Here is a 13453-nt window from a genome sequence, read left to right on the forward strand (position 1 = left end):
GACTTCACCATTTATTTTTGGTACTTTTCAAATTAAAGTAAAGATTTTACTGTTTTAGCCTTGTTCCAGACACAGACTTTCAATATTAAACAATGAAAATCCATTATAAAAATACAAATTATTACATTTAAAACTATTATAATCTAAACAAAGAGTGAAATAAACATAAACCAGTTTTTCTAAAAGTTTTTCCAAAATACGACTGTCCCAAATTGTGGCATAATTTTCACTACACCAAACATTTTTGCCCTAATAACATTTTATCCAAAACATTGTGTACTTGTTAACCGAGTCAACAAATGTGTCAGTGAAAGGCATGATTGAGATGAAAAATTAGACAAGAAAACAAAGAAAAATCAAGCTAAATGTCATTTATTGGCATCGTTTCCAACCAATCTGTAATTTTGCCAAATTATGCAAAAAGTGTGAAAATATTATTTAATTGTGTGTATTTAAGATACTGTACATAAAATGTTAGTTATTGAATTAGACTTAGCAAGACAAAAGAGTCAGAAATTTTATATATATATATATATATATATATTATATATATATATATATTAAAAAAAACTTCAAAATGTTCAAATTTCCATCAGGCCAACAGAAAAAAAAATCTCAGCCAAAATCATGATAAATTTATAAAATAAAATAAAATAAAAATAAAAACTGTTTTCAGGGTTTTTCCAGCAAGTACTAATGTGGAAATTGAAAATCGCTCACCTCTAATGGAGCTCCCGCCGTTGTCTCCTGGTATCCAGGACACAGTAATGGATGTGGTGGTTGTCTTGGTCACTGTGAGTCGAGGCTGGTCAGGGGGTACTGAAGATGAGATTACATAGTGAGAAATACTGTGCAATAACTTAAAGAGGATTATACAGAAAATTGACCACACTGCCTGACTCACCTTGGACCTGCAGGTTCAGAGTTATTTCGTCCGATCCCCAGTTATTGCTGGCAACACACGTGTAGTACCCAGAGTCCTCTGCTTTCACAGTCTTAATGACGAAGCTGCCGTTACCATGGATACTGCGTCTTCCATCAATGACCACAGGGGCTGGGCTCCCGCTGCCGAAAAACAGTGTGAATCGTCAATGAAGGGCACAGAGTTTGACATTTTACAGCGTTCCCCAATGACTGATATGACTCATAGGTATTCAGACGGTTATGTTTGCTCTTAGAATGAAAGGGTAACACTGCAGTTTGTTTTTCACTCTGAAAATAAATTCAGAAAGAAGGGCATATTAAAATATTTAGCATTTGCATAAATTCAGGGTTCCCATGGTCATGGAAAACCTGGAAAATCAGGGAATCTGAATGATTTTCAGGCCTGGAAACCTCATGGAAATTTATGAAATCTTAAAAAGTGTGATTCATTTTTCTGAATCTCCCCAAATGTATGTTGTCCTTGGTCTTTATTCATATGCTCATGTTTTATTCTGTCATTGGATACATTTGTCAATATTGTTTTTGAGAGTGTAAATTCCATGCATAATGCCTCTGGTGAACCTGACCCCGGTTTGTTTACCTTTCCTTCAGCCATTTGATAGCAGGAGGTGGGTCTCCAACTGCTCTGCAGGGTAAAACAACATCCCTCATCCATGGTGTTGTGACAGTGCCACTGAAAGTGAGGATCTTGGCAGGAGCTGTTGAGATATAAAAACAACAAAATGTAATGTGTTATTGATCTGCGAAAGCCTAATCTTTCACATACATCCATTCTAAATTTTACTGCAGAAAAGCAATATTGCACATGAGAAAATACATACTGAATGTATTTCGTTTAGTATACAGTGGCACAAAAAATTTATTTGTACACAAATCTACTGTATGAATGTCAATAGATATCAAACCAACCAACACTGATTTTAAAGAAGCATAGCACAAGTAGGGTTACTGATACAGATTTCCCGATTTGAATCTATTCTAATTCACAAGCTCTCGATTTGTTTCCAATTCCGATTCGATTCGATATGGGTATATTTCAGTTATAATGTCCACTTTGCTTACATATGAAAGAAATCGTCCCCTAGATAATACTTTTATTAATACAGGGGACCTTCTAACTAGTTGAATTTCAAAAAATAAATTTTACAAATTATATTTTATTAGTTATTCATCACTTTGGTCACATTTTAGCTTTGTAAAAATGAACAAATCCATGTAATCCATCAATAAATATGATATTATATTGCATATATAATATTTTTATTTACATGTTTATTGTTTACATGCATAATTTGTTCTCTTTACAAGGTTTTACATTGATTTGTTGAACACGTACTAAACACTGTTACTGTCTCTTTAAGAAAACCGGCAGTTTTGTAAAGAGCGTCTGTAAATGAACGCATGTTAACGAGAGAAACTCAACCAGCTTTACCTCATCTGTGCTATGCGTGATTAGAATTAAATGTTTCTATTTTTGCTGTTTTTTGATCAACAACTGAAATGGTATTAAAAGAAACTTTATTCAATGACAAATGAATTGCTTGGATCTTGTTTTTAGACACACACACACACATGGAACAAGTCAAACCAAACTTTTACTCTACACAATCACTGGTGAGTGAAATCTGAACATTTACAAGCCAGTGGCTTATCATAAACACTTTAGTCGCATACAGCATGAAATTCTGTTGCAAATGGGAGTGATTTCGACTCGTAGTAGAGGGTTGTGCATAGAGAAAAAGATAGATTTTGGGAATTAAGAATCGATATCGAGATTGTTCAAATGAGGATTGCGATGCATATTTTTATCCCAGTCCTAAACACAAGTATACTTCTAAGCAAAACATTTCACAAAAATAAGTTAGTTAGCTTTTAAATGATAAAACAATAGATATACTATTCATAATTAAGATAAAGTATTTGGACTCTCTCTGGTTGTCAAGCATTAAATGTTAGTGGGTTAAAAGTATTTGCAGAAATGGCTAAACAAAGTGAAGCTACTGGTTTGAAATTTGTTTTTTAATACAATGACATTCATACATTTTAAAGTGTTGCTTAAGTGTCCAAATACTTTTTGGGGCCACTATGTATTCTATGTTATGCATTTAAAATCAGCATATTTTTCACCATGGCATATTTTGTATTCTTAAGATCGCTGTTGGCTCATTGTTATGCTCCTAGTGTAAGAGCACAGAGAACTCAAAATACCTCCCCAGGGCTAATTACACCATGAAGTCAACTTACAAAATCACTGACTTGGGGGTTGACTAAAAACATTCCCCCATAACCACAGATCGGCTTGTTTTTCCCACTTCACTCACCTTTGGCCAGAGGTTCAACAGTGATGATGTCACTACTGTTGCCACGCCCAGCCGCAGTAACGGCCATCACCCAGATACTGTACTTCCTGTTGCGACTAAGATTCTGCACACGGTGCAGGAATTCATCTGGGGCCACTTCAAACTCACTGACCACCTGAACGACAAATTGAGAGACAAACTGCACTCTATATAGATTTTTCAATTAACATTTTTTTTTTTTTTTTTTTTTACTTTTACATTTATACATACATTTCTGGAATATTTGACTACATTCTTATAATTTCTGCTCGCTTTGTTACATAGATGAGGAATTAACTTCAAATAAATTGCACATGCTGATAGCGATCTTTATTTGCACATGCTATTTGTGCCAGTGGTAATAGCACAATGTTAATCAACCCAAGCAAATAGCACTGACTTTTGTGAATAAGGCAATTATCTGTATAATATGACTAAAGGGATAGTTCACCCCAAAATGAAAATTCTCTCATCATTTACTCACCCTCATGTCATCCCAGATGTGTATGACTTTCTTTCTTCAGCAGAACACAAACAAAGATTATTAGAAGAATAGTTCAGTACTGTTGGTCCATCCAATGCAAGTGAATGGAGATCAGACCTTTGTAGTTCAAAAATTACATAAAGGAAACAAAAGTAATCCATACGATTCCAGTGGTTAAATCCATATCTTCAGAAGAGTTATAATAGATGTGGGTGAGAAACAGATCAATAATTAAGTCCTTTTTTTAAAACTCTAAATCTCCACTTTCACTTTCACATCTGAGAGTCACATGTGGTGCCTGTTTAGTTTAACTTTCACATCTGAAATTGAAAGTTAAAGTGGAGATTAAGAGTAAAAAAAAATTAAATATTGTTTTTTTCTTACCCACACCTATTATAACTCTTCTGAAGATATAGATTTAAACATTGGAGTCATATTAATTACTTTTATGTTTCCTTTATGTGATTTTCAGAGCTACAAAGGTCTGATCACCATTCACTTGCATTGTATGGACCTACAGAGCTGGGATTTTCTTCTTAAAATCTTTGTTTGTGTTCTGCTGAACAAAGAAAGTCATACACATCTGTACAACAGCAGATAGCGTTGTTAATGAATACTGCACACAAGTGCCACAATTCATTTGTGAATGCGCCCAAGTATGTTTTAAAAATTGTGAACAGAGATGCAAATGGATTACATTTTGTCCTTAAGTTTGATGACACAGCATTGCTCCTGTGCTAAACTGCTTTGCACTTCCTCACCCTGCCTTAATTGCCAGCCTGATGCGCTTCTCTCCTGTAAGTTTGAGACCACAGTTGGCCAAGTCTTACCGTGGGATACGAGCTGGAACAGAACACTGTGTATTTTCTAATGATGCCATTGAGTTTCAGCGGAGGGAGCCAGGAAACATACACCACAGAGCTGGAGGCTGCAGCTGCTTTCACCCCGCCAGGCGGACCTGGCACTGCAGAGAAAAGAGTCAGGCTGTTTTAGGAACAGATAGCTAATTGTTTTAGCACATCCACATCTGGTTAAGTCACGATGTTAAAGACAACATAAAATCAAAATTGACCCTAATTCTTAATACACGTTCCTGGTGTTATTGTGAACAATTCATTAGTGCAGTATTTTGGACATTTATAATACTAGTGAAAGAGCTTAAAAGAATGGATATAGCAAGGCCATACCATCCTCTTTAGTGCGAATGTAGATCTGATCACTGCGTACTCCGTCTCCTGCTCTGGTGAAGGCCAACACCTGGATACTGTAATTGGTGTATTTCTCCAGACCCTCCAACTCCAGCGGGGTCTTCTGGGTAGTGACGTTTCTTATTTCTCCCAGTTCTGCAGGACCAAACAACAAATAACAAAGCCATTTAGAGGTATGAAATATTCCTCAAAGACCACAAATATATAACATTTCAGACATTGAAATTTACGTTTTCTAACGATGTTAAAATATCAGATACTGAACTCTTCCTTATTCTCTGCTGCTATCTAGCAAAGTTTGATTTCTTCACTTTATTTCTACTCCTTTCTCTCTTTTCTATTCTTCCCTATATATAATTCCTGGAGTGTTTCCACATGCCGTTGTAGTCTGGAAAGCAGCCACTGTCTTTGCTGCTTGGTGTTGAATTTTGTCCCAGAGTTGCCTGGCTTGAAATCTGCTGCTCGTAATAAGGCAATTTAAAAGCAAATAGCTCCTGGAAAGAGCGGTATGGAGATAATGTGTGCTGTGAGTTTGTTTTACTGAGCAGGACTTGATCCACAGCCATAAAGCAGCCAATTACACAGGTGTGTGGAATGTATAATATTGCTCTCTGGTTTGCGTGTAGTAGAGTTGAGTGATTGATTTACTAACGTCACAGTTTAAATCATGAGAGGCCTATCTCGACAATTCAGGTCTGTGTGTTGGCACAACACTTATGAAAAGAGACTATTGCTGATTGAATCCCAATTAGCATACTTGTAATAAATGCACATACTGTGCTGGTGATGGTGCAAGTATGTATTTATGAGTTTTGGCACAGTATTGGCACAGACTACCCTGCAATAAAAATGTGTCTTGACTCCATAGACACCTTTGTTCCATAGTTGCATGCATCCTTTTAAGAGAATAAATGCCTCCATTTATTTCCTGCAAGGGGTTGTTGGCAATCTTAGCTCAAAAAATATGCACGGATGCAGAATTTGAAATTCTGGATTTTTTTTTTTCAATGTACTATGATTTGCAACACACTATTCCTAATCAGACACAATATAGGCTATTGCTGTGTTCGGAATAGCATATTTCCATACTACTCTTGCTATGTCTGACTGTATATACAGCAGAAATAGTAAGAGTAGTATGATAGTATGCTATTGTGGACTTATCTACTGTATGTTCAGAATGGAATACTAGCTTACTGGAATAACTACTTACTGAATACTGTGCATTGTACAATGTTTACTAAAATAAGTAGGCATTATTTCATGCTAAGTGTTTCAAATAGTAGTAAAATTTTCACAATGTGCAGACTACACATACTATATACTGCAGAAATAGTAAAAGTACAATGTTAGTTCTGAACAGATGCTATAGCAAACAGTATGTTAGTAGTATGGTTATTGGTATTCAAGCTGTTTCTTTTGGCTTCTGAATGAAGAATTCCCAATTGAAAAGGTATATTCTGCCCCCTAGTGGTACATGGATGCAAAATATGAAGAGATGTGGTAATTTTAACATCATTGCATTCCCCATGCATTCTTAAGACACTAGAACATGAAAAGTGTTAACGTAAGCAACTTATATTTTATAGTTAACGTAAGCAACTTAAGTTTAATAAGCTCACTGAAGCAGATTAGAGGTAAAGATGTGAGCTGCTGAGACAAAATTGAATAGTTCGAATCCAGGAACGGGCACCCCATGAGCTGGAAGATACTGTCACTGGAGATGTTAGGCAGAATGTTAGTCTCTGTCACCATTTACTTTCATTGCATGTTTTTTCATTACTTACAAACTGCCTAACATCTCCTTTTGTGTTCCAATGAAGAAAGAAAGTCATATGGACTTGGAACAACATAAGAGTGAGTAAATGATGACAGATTTTTCATTTTTTTGGGTGAACTATTCCTTTAACATCTGGCTGCAGTTTGTGAACTATGAACTGCTTTGGATAAAAACAAATATGTAGAATGAAAGTGCTGATATTTGAAGGGATAGTACATGGTCTAAACTCAATTGGTGTCTGAACTGTACCTCCATCTGGTAAATTGGCCCAGTAGATGACGCGGAAGCCCTGTAAAACTCCATTGAGAGCTTCCCTGGGTGGAGTCTGCCAGGAGAGAGAGATGCTCTCAGGGGAGGAAGCAGTGGCCACAACCTTCTCTGGAGCTCTACTGGGTACTGAGAACATTAGGAAAAAAGAGAAATGTAATAAATAAATAAAAATTCAGTCAAAACCACATTTATGAAACCATCAGAACAGCACGATTACTTCAGTAGGTGAAACTGAAATGTAAAAATTGTCTTTGGTTAAATTTTGGAACATTCCTTGCAACAGTAATCCACTATTCCGGGGCTGTAAAAAGAACCCACTAGATGGCAACAAAGTAAGCAATACAGTCAATGTGCTTAGTATACTATGAAGAGAAAACACTTAAAGCTGCATTGTGTCATTTAAAAATTTAAAAATAGTAAAATATATTCTCCTATACCAGTTCAAAATGCAGCTGCCAGAGTGCTGACTAGAACCAAGAAATATGATCATATTAGCCCCATTTTATCATTGTTACATTATGGAATACAAAACTATGGATTAGTCTCCCTAACAATGTTCGAAATGCAGACACACTCACTCAGTTTAAGTCTAGACTAAAGGCTCATCTATTTAGCCAGGCATACACCTAATTTATCCATCAGCTCACAATTAGGCTGCTTTAGTTAGGTCTGCCGGAACCAGAAACATTTATCATTATCTATAACTCTGCAAAAAATTGAATGGCATCTACGCTGATATTATTCCTATCCCGAGGTTACCAGAGCCGGCTAGATCCAGCTCTGGTCCTGCTTGGTGTCAGACTCCACTGCTATGTATCGCTGAGTGATGATGACTAAATGCAGCCGGTGCCAGCCAGACATCACTTCAGTCTACTACCATGGAATTCAGAGGATGAACTGATGCCAGCTCTAACCATAAGACATGGGATACTTCATATGCCACTGTCTGAACCTTGGATTTAGGGTTGACCCTCACCGAAATGGCCTGCCGGTTGAACTGCCATGCACCTCACTGATCTCTGTCTGCATCACCTTGGTCTAATGATGGACTACACTCTTGAAATGGAATACATAGACTATGAATGAATTACCATCAAAAGCCTTCATCAGCCAACTAACAAAGGACAATGCATCAAAGTGAACTTCTGCAGTTAATCCAGGATGTACTTCAAAGACATTAGTCATTAATCTTACAGTTCATACAAAATCTTTGTATAAACACTGGCCCTTAAAACTTACTTAGTTTAATAATTTTAAACCATGACTTGCACTGCACATAAATAACTAATATTGGCATTATATTACATATGATACAGTGAGCCTCATTTCTCCCAATGTTATTTTTCTCCATTAACAAACATCTTATGGAGTTTTGTGTTCCTTGCCACAGTCGCCTTTGGGATGCTCACTGGGGTTCTAAATACAATTATTATTTAATGATTTATTTTTATACACAATTTACAATCATATTTAATCACACTACACAGTGATGACTCTAGGACTTTATAGATATTACAGTTTCATTTTCCGTTAATGCATGATTTTCTGTAAAGCTGCTTTGAAACGATGTGTGTTGTGAAAAGAACTTGACTTAAATGTTTAGAGACAACTCTAAGTAAGCCATTCATTTGTTTATTTCCCAGAAAAGTGTAAATATTGTGGCTATGTGGCACTTTCAACATTGCAGTCTTTGTAGCGGCCTGACATTGGCTCATTCAATGGTGTGAATTTAGGGTGGGACTATCATTTGTCCAAACAATGGCTGACGGGAAGAGCTTTTTGATCCTGTTAACACCTGGTATGTGTCTCAGGTGATCCGATCACATGTGGTCAGGTGACACAAATGACTGTTTAAACCTGGTCGTGTAAAGGAATATTCTGGATTAAATACAAATTAAGCTTAATCGACAGCATTTATGGCAAAATATTGATTGCCACAAAAATTAATTTCTTTTAAAAAAAGCAAAAATCGAGGTTACAGTGAGGCACTTACAATGTGAGTGTATGGGGCCAAATTTTTGTAGGGTTTAAAGGAAGAAATGTGGAGCTTATTATTTTATAAAAGCACTTAGAATACATTAATTCTTCTGTTAAAACTCATGCATTATTTGAGCTGTAAAATTGTTTAAATTGTAATTTTTACAGTCATTTTAGGGTTTTAGGATTTGTTATATCGTCATGGCAACAAAGTTGTAAAATTGGCTATAACTTTACACAGAAAGGGTTAGTAAGTGATTTTATCACACTAATATCATGTTTACACGCATATTGTTTATGTCTTATAGCTATACTTTTGAAAAAGTTAGTATTGTAACGTTAAGAATTGGCCCCTGTTCACTTCCATTGTAAGTGCCTCTTTTTAAAGAAAAGGAGGGACATGTCAAAATTAATGTTTGTGGTAATCAATATTATGCCACAAATGCTGTCGATTGGGCTTAACTTGAATTTAACCTGGAATATTCCTTTAAATGCGTCTCCTGTGACATCTTGTGTTAGGATTTTGAGGGTAGAGTCTCTGATTTGATGATGACATACATCAATCACTATGTCACTGTGTTACTATATCATAATAAACGGAAAATTAAAAAAAGACAAGGTCGGAAAGCGCGAACAAAACCAAATGAGGTTTAAATTCAATCTAAGTGCAAACGCAATGTTTCAAGCAGAATTATCCATTATTTTATTGGAGCACTTGTATTAAAGGATCTTCAGATGTTCTGTGTGTACAGTTGTTCTCAAAAATTTGCATACCCTGGCAGAAATCGTAAAATTGTGGCATTGATTTTCAAAATATGACCGATCATGCAAAAAAACTGTCTTTTATTTAAGGATAGTGATCATATGAAGCCATTTATTATCACATAGTTGTTTGGCTCCTTTTTAAATCATAATGATAACAGAAATCACCCAAATGGCCCTGATCAAAAGTTTACAAATACAGGCTGCCCTGGAAAAAGACGGTGTGGTTGTTTCAAGGAGCACAATACTTGTTGACCCCTCTCCAAACATAGCGCTTATGGTTGTGACCATAAAGCTCTATTTTGGTCTCGTCACTCCAAATTACAGTGTGCCAGAAGATGTGAGGCGTGTCAAGGTGTTGTCGGGCATATTGTAACCGGGCTTTTTTGTGGCATTGGCTTCTTTCTGGCAACTCGACCATGCAGCTCATTTTTGTTCAAGTATGGTCGTATTGTGCTCCTTTAAACAACCACACCATCTTTTTCCAGAGCAGCCTGTATTTCTCCTGAGGTTACCTGTGGGTTTTTCTTTGTATCCCGAACAATTCTTCTGGCAGTTGTGGCTGAAATCTTTCCTGGTCTACCTAACCTTGGCTTGGTATCAAGAGATCCCCGAATTTTCCACTTCTTAATAAGTGATTGAACAGTACTGACTGGCATTTTCAAGGCTTTGGATATCTTTTTATATCCTTTTCCATCTTTATAAAGTTCCAGTACCTTGTTACGCAGGTCTTTTGACAGTTCTTTTCTGCTCCCCATGGCTAAGTACCTACCCTGCTCAGTGCATCCACGTGAGAGCTAACAAACTCATTGACTATTTATACACAGACACTAATTGCAATTTAAAAAGCCACAGGTGTGGGAAATTAACCTTTAATTGTCATTTAAACCTGTGTGTGTCACCGTGTGTGTCACCTTGTGTGTCTGTAACAAGGCCAAACATTCAAGGGTATGTCAACTTTTGATCAGGGCCATTTGGGTGATTTCTGTTATCATTATGATTTAAAAAGGAGCCAAACAACTATGTGATGATAAATGGCTTCATATGATCACTATCCTTAAATAAAAGACAGTTTTTTTTTGCATGATCAGTCATATTTTCAAAATCAATGCCAAAATTTCACTTGAATATCCTTGAAGTTCCCGTGCTTGTGTATATATTTGCTTTTTTACATTTTCAGATCAGACGATTATTTCCTTTTAAAGCCATAAGTAACAGGCAAAGTTTAAACTCTTGTTTTAGTGCAGCGGTTGACACCTCAAATGTGATGTGGTCACGTGTGTTTGACTACGTGGTTTTTGTGATCCAATCACAAAACGTTTTGCACCCCGTTTACACCTGTATTTAACACTGACCACTTGTAATCGGATCACCCAAAATGCATCTCAATAACAGGTGTACAGTAAATGGGATCTTTGAGAAACCTGTTTGGAAACAGTCATTATTTTTTTCAAACCCTTCTAGTGGCACAAAAATTACACACTGCAGCTTTCAAAAACAGACAGAGGTTTTTCAAATTATTGTATTGGTTTTAAAAATGTATTTGAAAATATTTAAAAATAAAAATAATGTTTACTCTTGTGACTGCTCACCTCTCTAAATTCTCCACTATGAAACCAAATTAGCAATAATTCACTCCATGTTTACAATAAAAGGACTAAAATTTACAGCATCATTTATGGACCATTGAATACCTAATACCCCATTCAGCATTTGAAAGATAAAACTGGCTTACCATCCTCCATTGTAGTGGCACGGACCTCACTAGAAGCAGGTCCTGGACCGGCGCTGTTACTGGCCTGTGCCACCACCTCGTACTCTGTGTATTTCCTCAGGTTATTGAGGCTCAGGGTCTCCGTCTCCCCCGTAGCCTCGATACTGATGCAGATGAACTGGTGACTGCCGTTTACAGTGTGTTCTCGGTGGCACACCTGGTAACCCCTGATCATGCCATTTTGGAGGTGTTTCATTGGAGCCTATGGATGATGAAATGACATTTAGAATAACAAATATACAAAGCAAGACCTCAGTAAATATTGTAGGCCTATATATGTAACAGGAGCCAGCTGGTACATGATAGCTGTGCGATATGTGTAAACCTCACTTCCCTGGCCTCAAGAGGCACTAGACACTAGTGACTTTAGCCTTTAGCCTCTTTGTTAGCGCGCCCACCTCCCATGCTGGCTGACACCGGTTTGAATCTCGCTCAGAGCGGGTCGAGCAGGACCGGTTACATATATACAGTGGGCTTCTATTTTGCATTTTTCTGATTACAGCATTTCTGTATTACAGAGTTTAATTTGCATTTTTTGTTACAAATTATCTTATTGGCATAACAATCTGAAGTTGTCGAATTTATAAGTATTGGTATGTTGGCATGGAATCCACAAGTTTGTGCAGAACCTGATGATCCATGTTATCCTAGCATGACCTTTAGTACAAATGAGTTAGCATGGTCAATGTCAAATTTCCTTAATTGATTAGCGACCTAGAAATAGTGCAGTATTTCTAATCAATTTAACATCATAACATTTCTTTGTTTTAAAATTTTCAAAATATTACAACTTTCAGAACTTTCAGGTTTATATTGGATTTTGAATATATATATATATATATATATATATATATATATATATATATATATATATATATATATATATCTCTCTCTCTCTCTCTCTCTCTCTCTAAATATATTGTATAACATAATAAAAATGATATATATATATATATATATATATATATATATATATATATATATATATATATATAATTTAAATAAAACAGTCATGACTTCAATACATGGTGGCGTACCTTCCATGTAACTTTTATGCTTTGGGAGGAGATGGCTTCCAGCGTCACATCTTGGGGCGGCCCTTCGGGATCTAAAGTGGTGAAACGTTCACTCTGAGTGTTTGTGCTGGAGTATAACATTGGCCTGATATAATAATATATTTGGAGTCATTTCTCATAAACAGGCATTAGTGGTTTTCAGTCAATCTCTTGTAATGCTACTCATGACCAGCAATTGGCAGTACTGTAACATAATTCCTTGTGTGTGTTGCTCTCCTGTTCAACTCACAGAACAGTTTGACAGAAGTGAAACATTTACAACATCTTTACAATTGCCATTTGTTCTTTAAATTGGTCCTATTTCTGTGTTATACTAAAAGATGCCCATTTATAGAATACAGATGACAACTAAGGCTTCAAGAGAGATGACTGCTTCAACTTGGGCCTGGAATGAAAAATATGGAAAAATCTTCATTTCTTTATCAACATGCCCAATACATCTGAAGCATTAAAATTGTGTTAAGCATTTAGATGATGCTGCAGATATAGCGAGTTGATTGTACCTGCTTCATCTGTGGTTACGGTGAGTTCGTTGCTGGGTTCACTGTCCCCAATTTGGTTCTTAGCGAAAATACGGATATTGTAGGTGGAGGACGGATGGAGTTCTATGATGGTAGCCTGGTTAAGGGTGGGTGAAACATCTCTGGTCCTGCGAGCTCTTTCCCAAGTTTCTGTTCATGGGGAGGGAGAAGCAACTGGTTAAAAACACTGCTAGATGATGAAGAAGAAACAAAAAAAACAGCTTAAGATGGCTACACTGATGACACTCAACTTCATTTAATGATAATCATTTGGAATTTTAATTGTATTCATAAGCCATAAGAATCTTGTTTGGTCC

At 36.3% G+C, this 13453-nt stretch overlaps 1 protein-coding gene across 1 annotated transcript in view; it reads right to left on the minus strand.

Annotated features, from left to right (window-relative positions):
* LOC127432963 (cell adhesion molecule DSCAM-like) overlaps nucleotides 1-13453 on the minus strand; it is a 122586-nt gene that overhangs the window by 9759 nt on the left and 99374 nt on the right. The window contains exons 15-24 of the mRNA XM_051684509.1: nucleotides 13119-13286; nucleotides 12577-12647; nucleotides 11501-11741; nucleotides 7006-7152; nucleotides 4956-5111; nucleotides 4599-4732; nucleotides 3267-3420; nucleotides 1526-1643; nucleotides 905-1065; nucleotides 721-819 (exon numbers count right to left, since the gene is read on the minus strand). Coding sequence (XP_051540469.1) covers nucleotides 721-819; nucleotides 905-1065; nucleotides 1526-1643; nucleotides 3267-3420; nucleotides 4599-4732; nucleotides 4956-5111; nucleotides 7006-7152; nucleotides 11501-11741; nucleotides 12577-12647; nucleotides 13119-13286 — 1449 coding nt within the window. The remainder of the gene's footprint in view (nucleotides 1-720; nucleotides 820-904; nucleotides 1066-1525; nucleotides 1644-3266; nucleotides 3421-4598; nucleotides 4733-4955; nucleotides 5112-7005; nucleotides 7153-11500; nucleotides 11742-12576; nucleotides 12648-13118; nucleotides 13287-13453) is intronic.

This window comes from Myxocyprinus asiaticus, chromosome 42 (genome assembly GCF_019703515.2).
Source record: "Myxocyprinus asiaticus isolate MX2 ecotype Aquarium Trade chromosome 42, UBuf_Myxa_2, whole genome shotgun sequence".
Lineage (NCBI taxonomy): Eukaryota > Metazoa > Chordata > Actinopteri > Cypriniformes > Catostomidae > Myxocyprinus > Myxocyprinus asiaticus.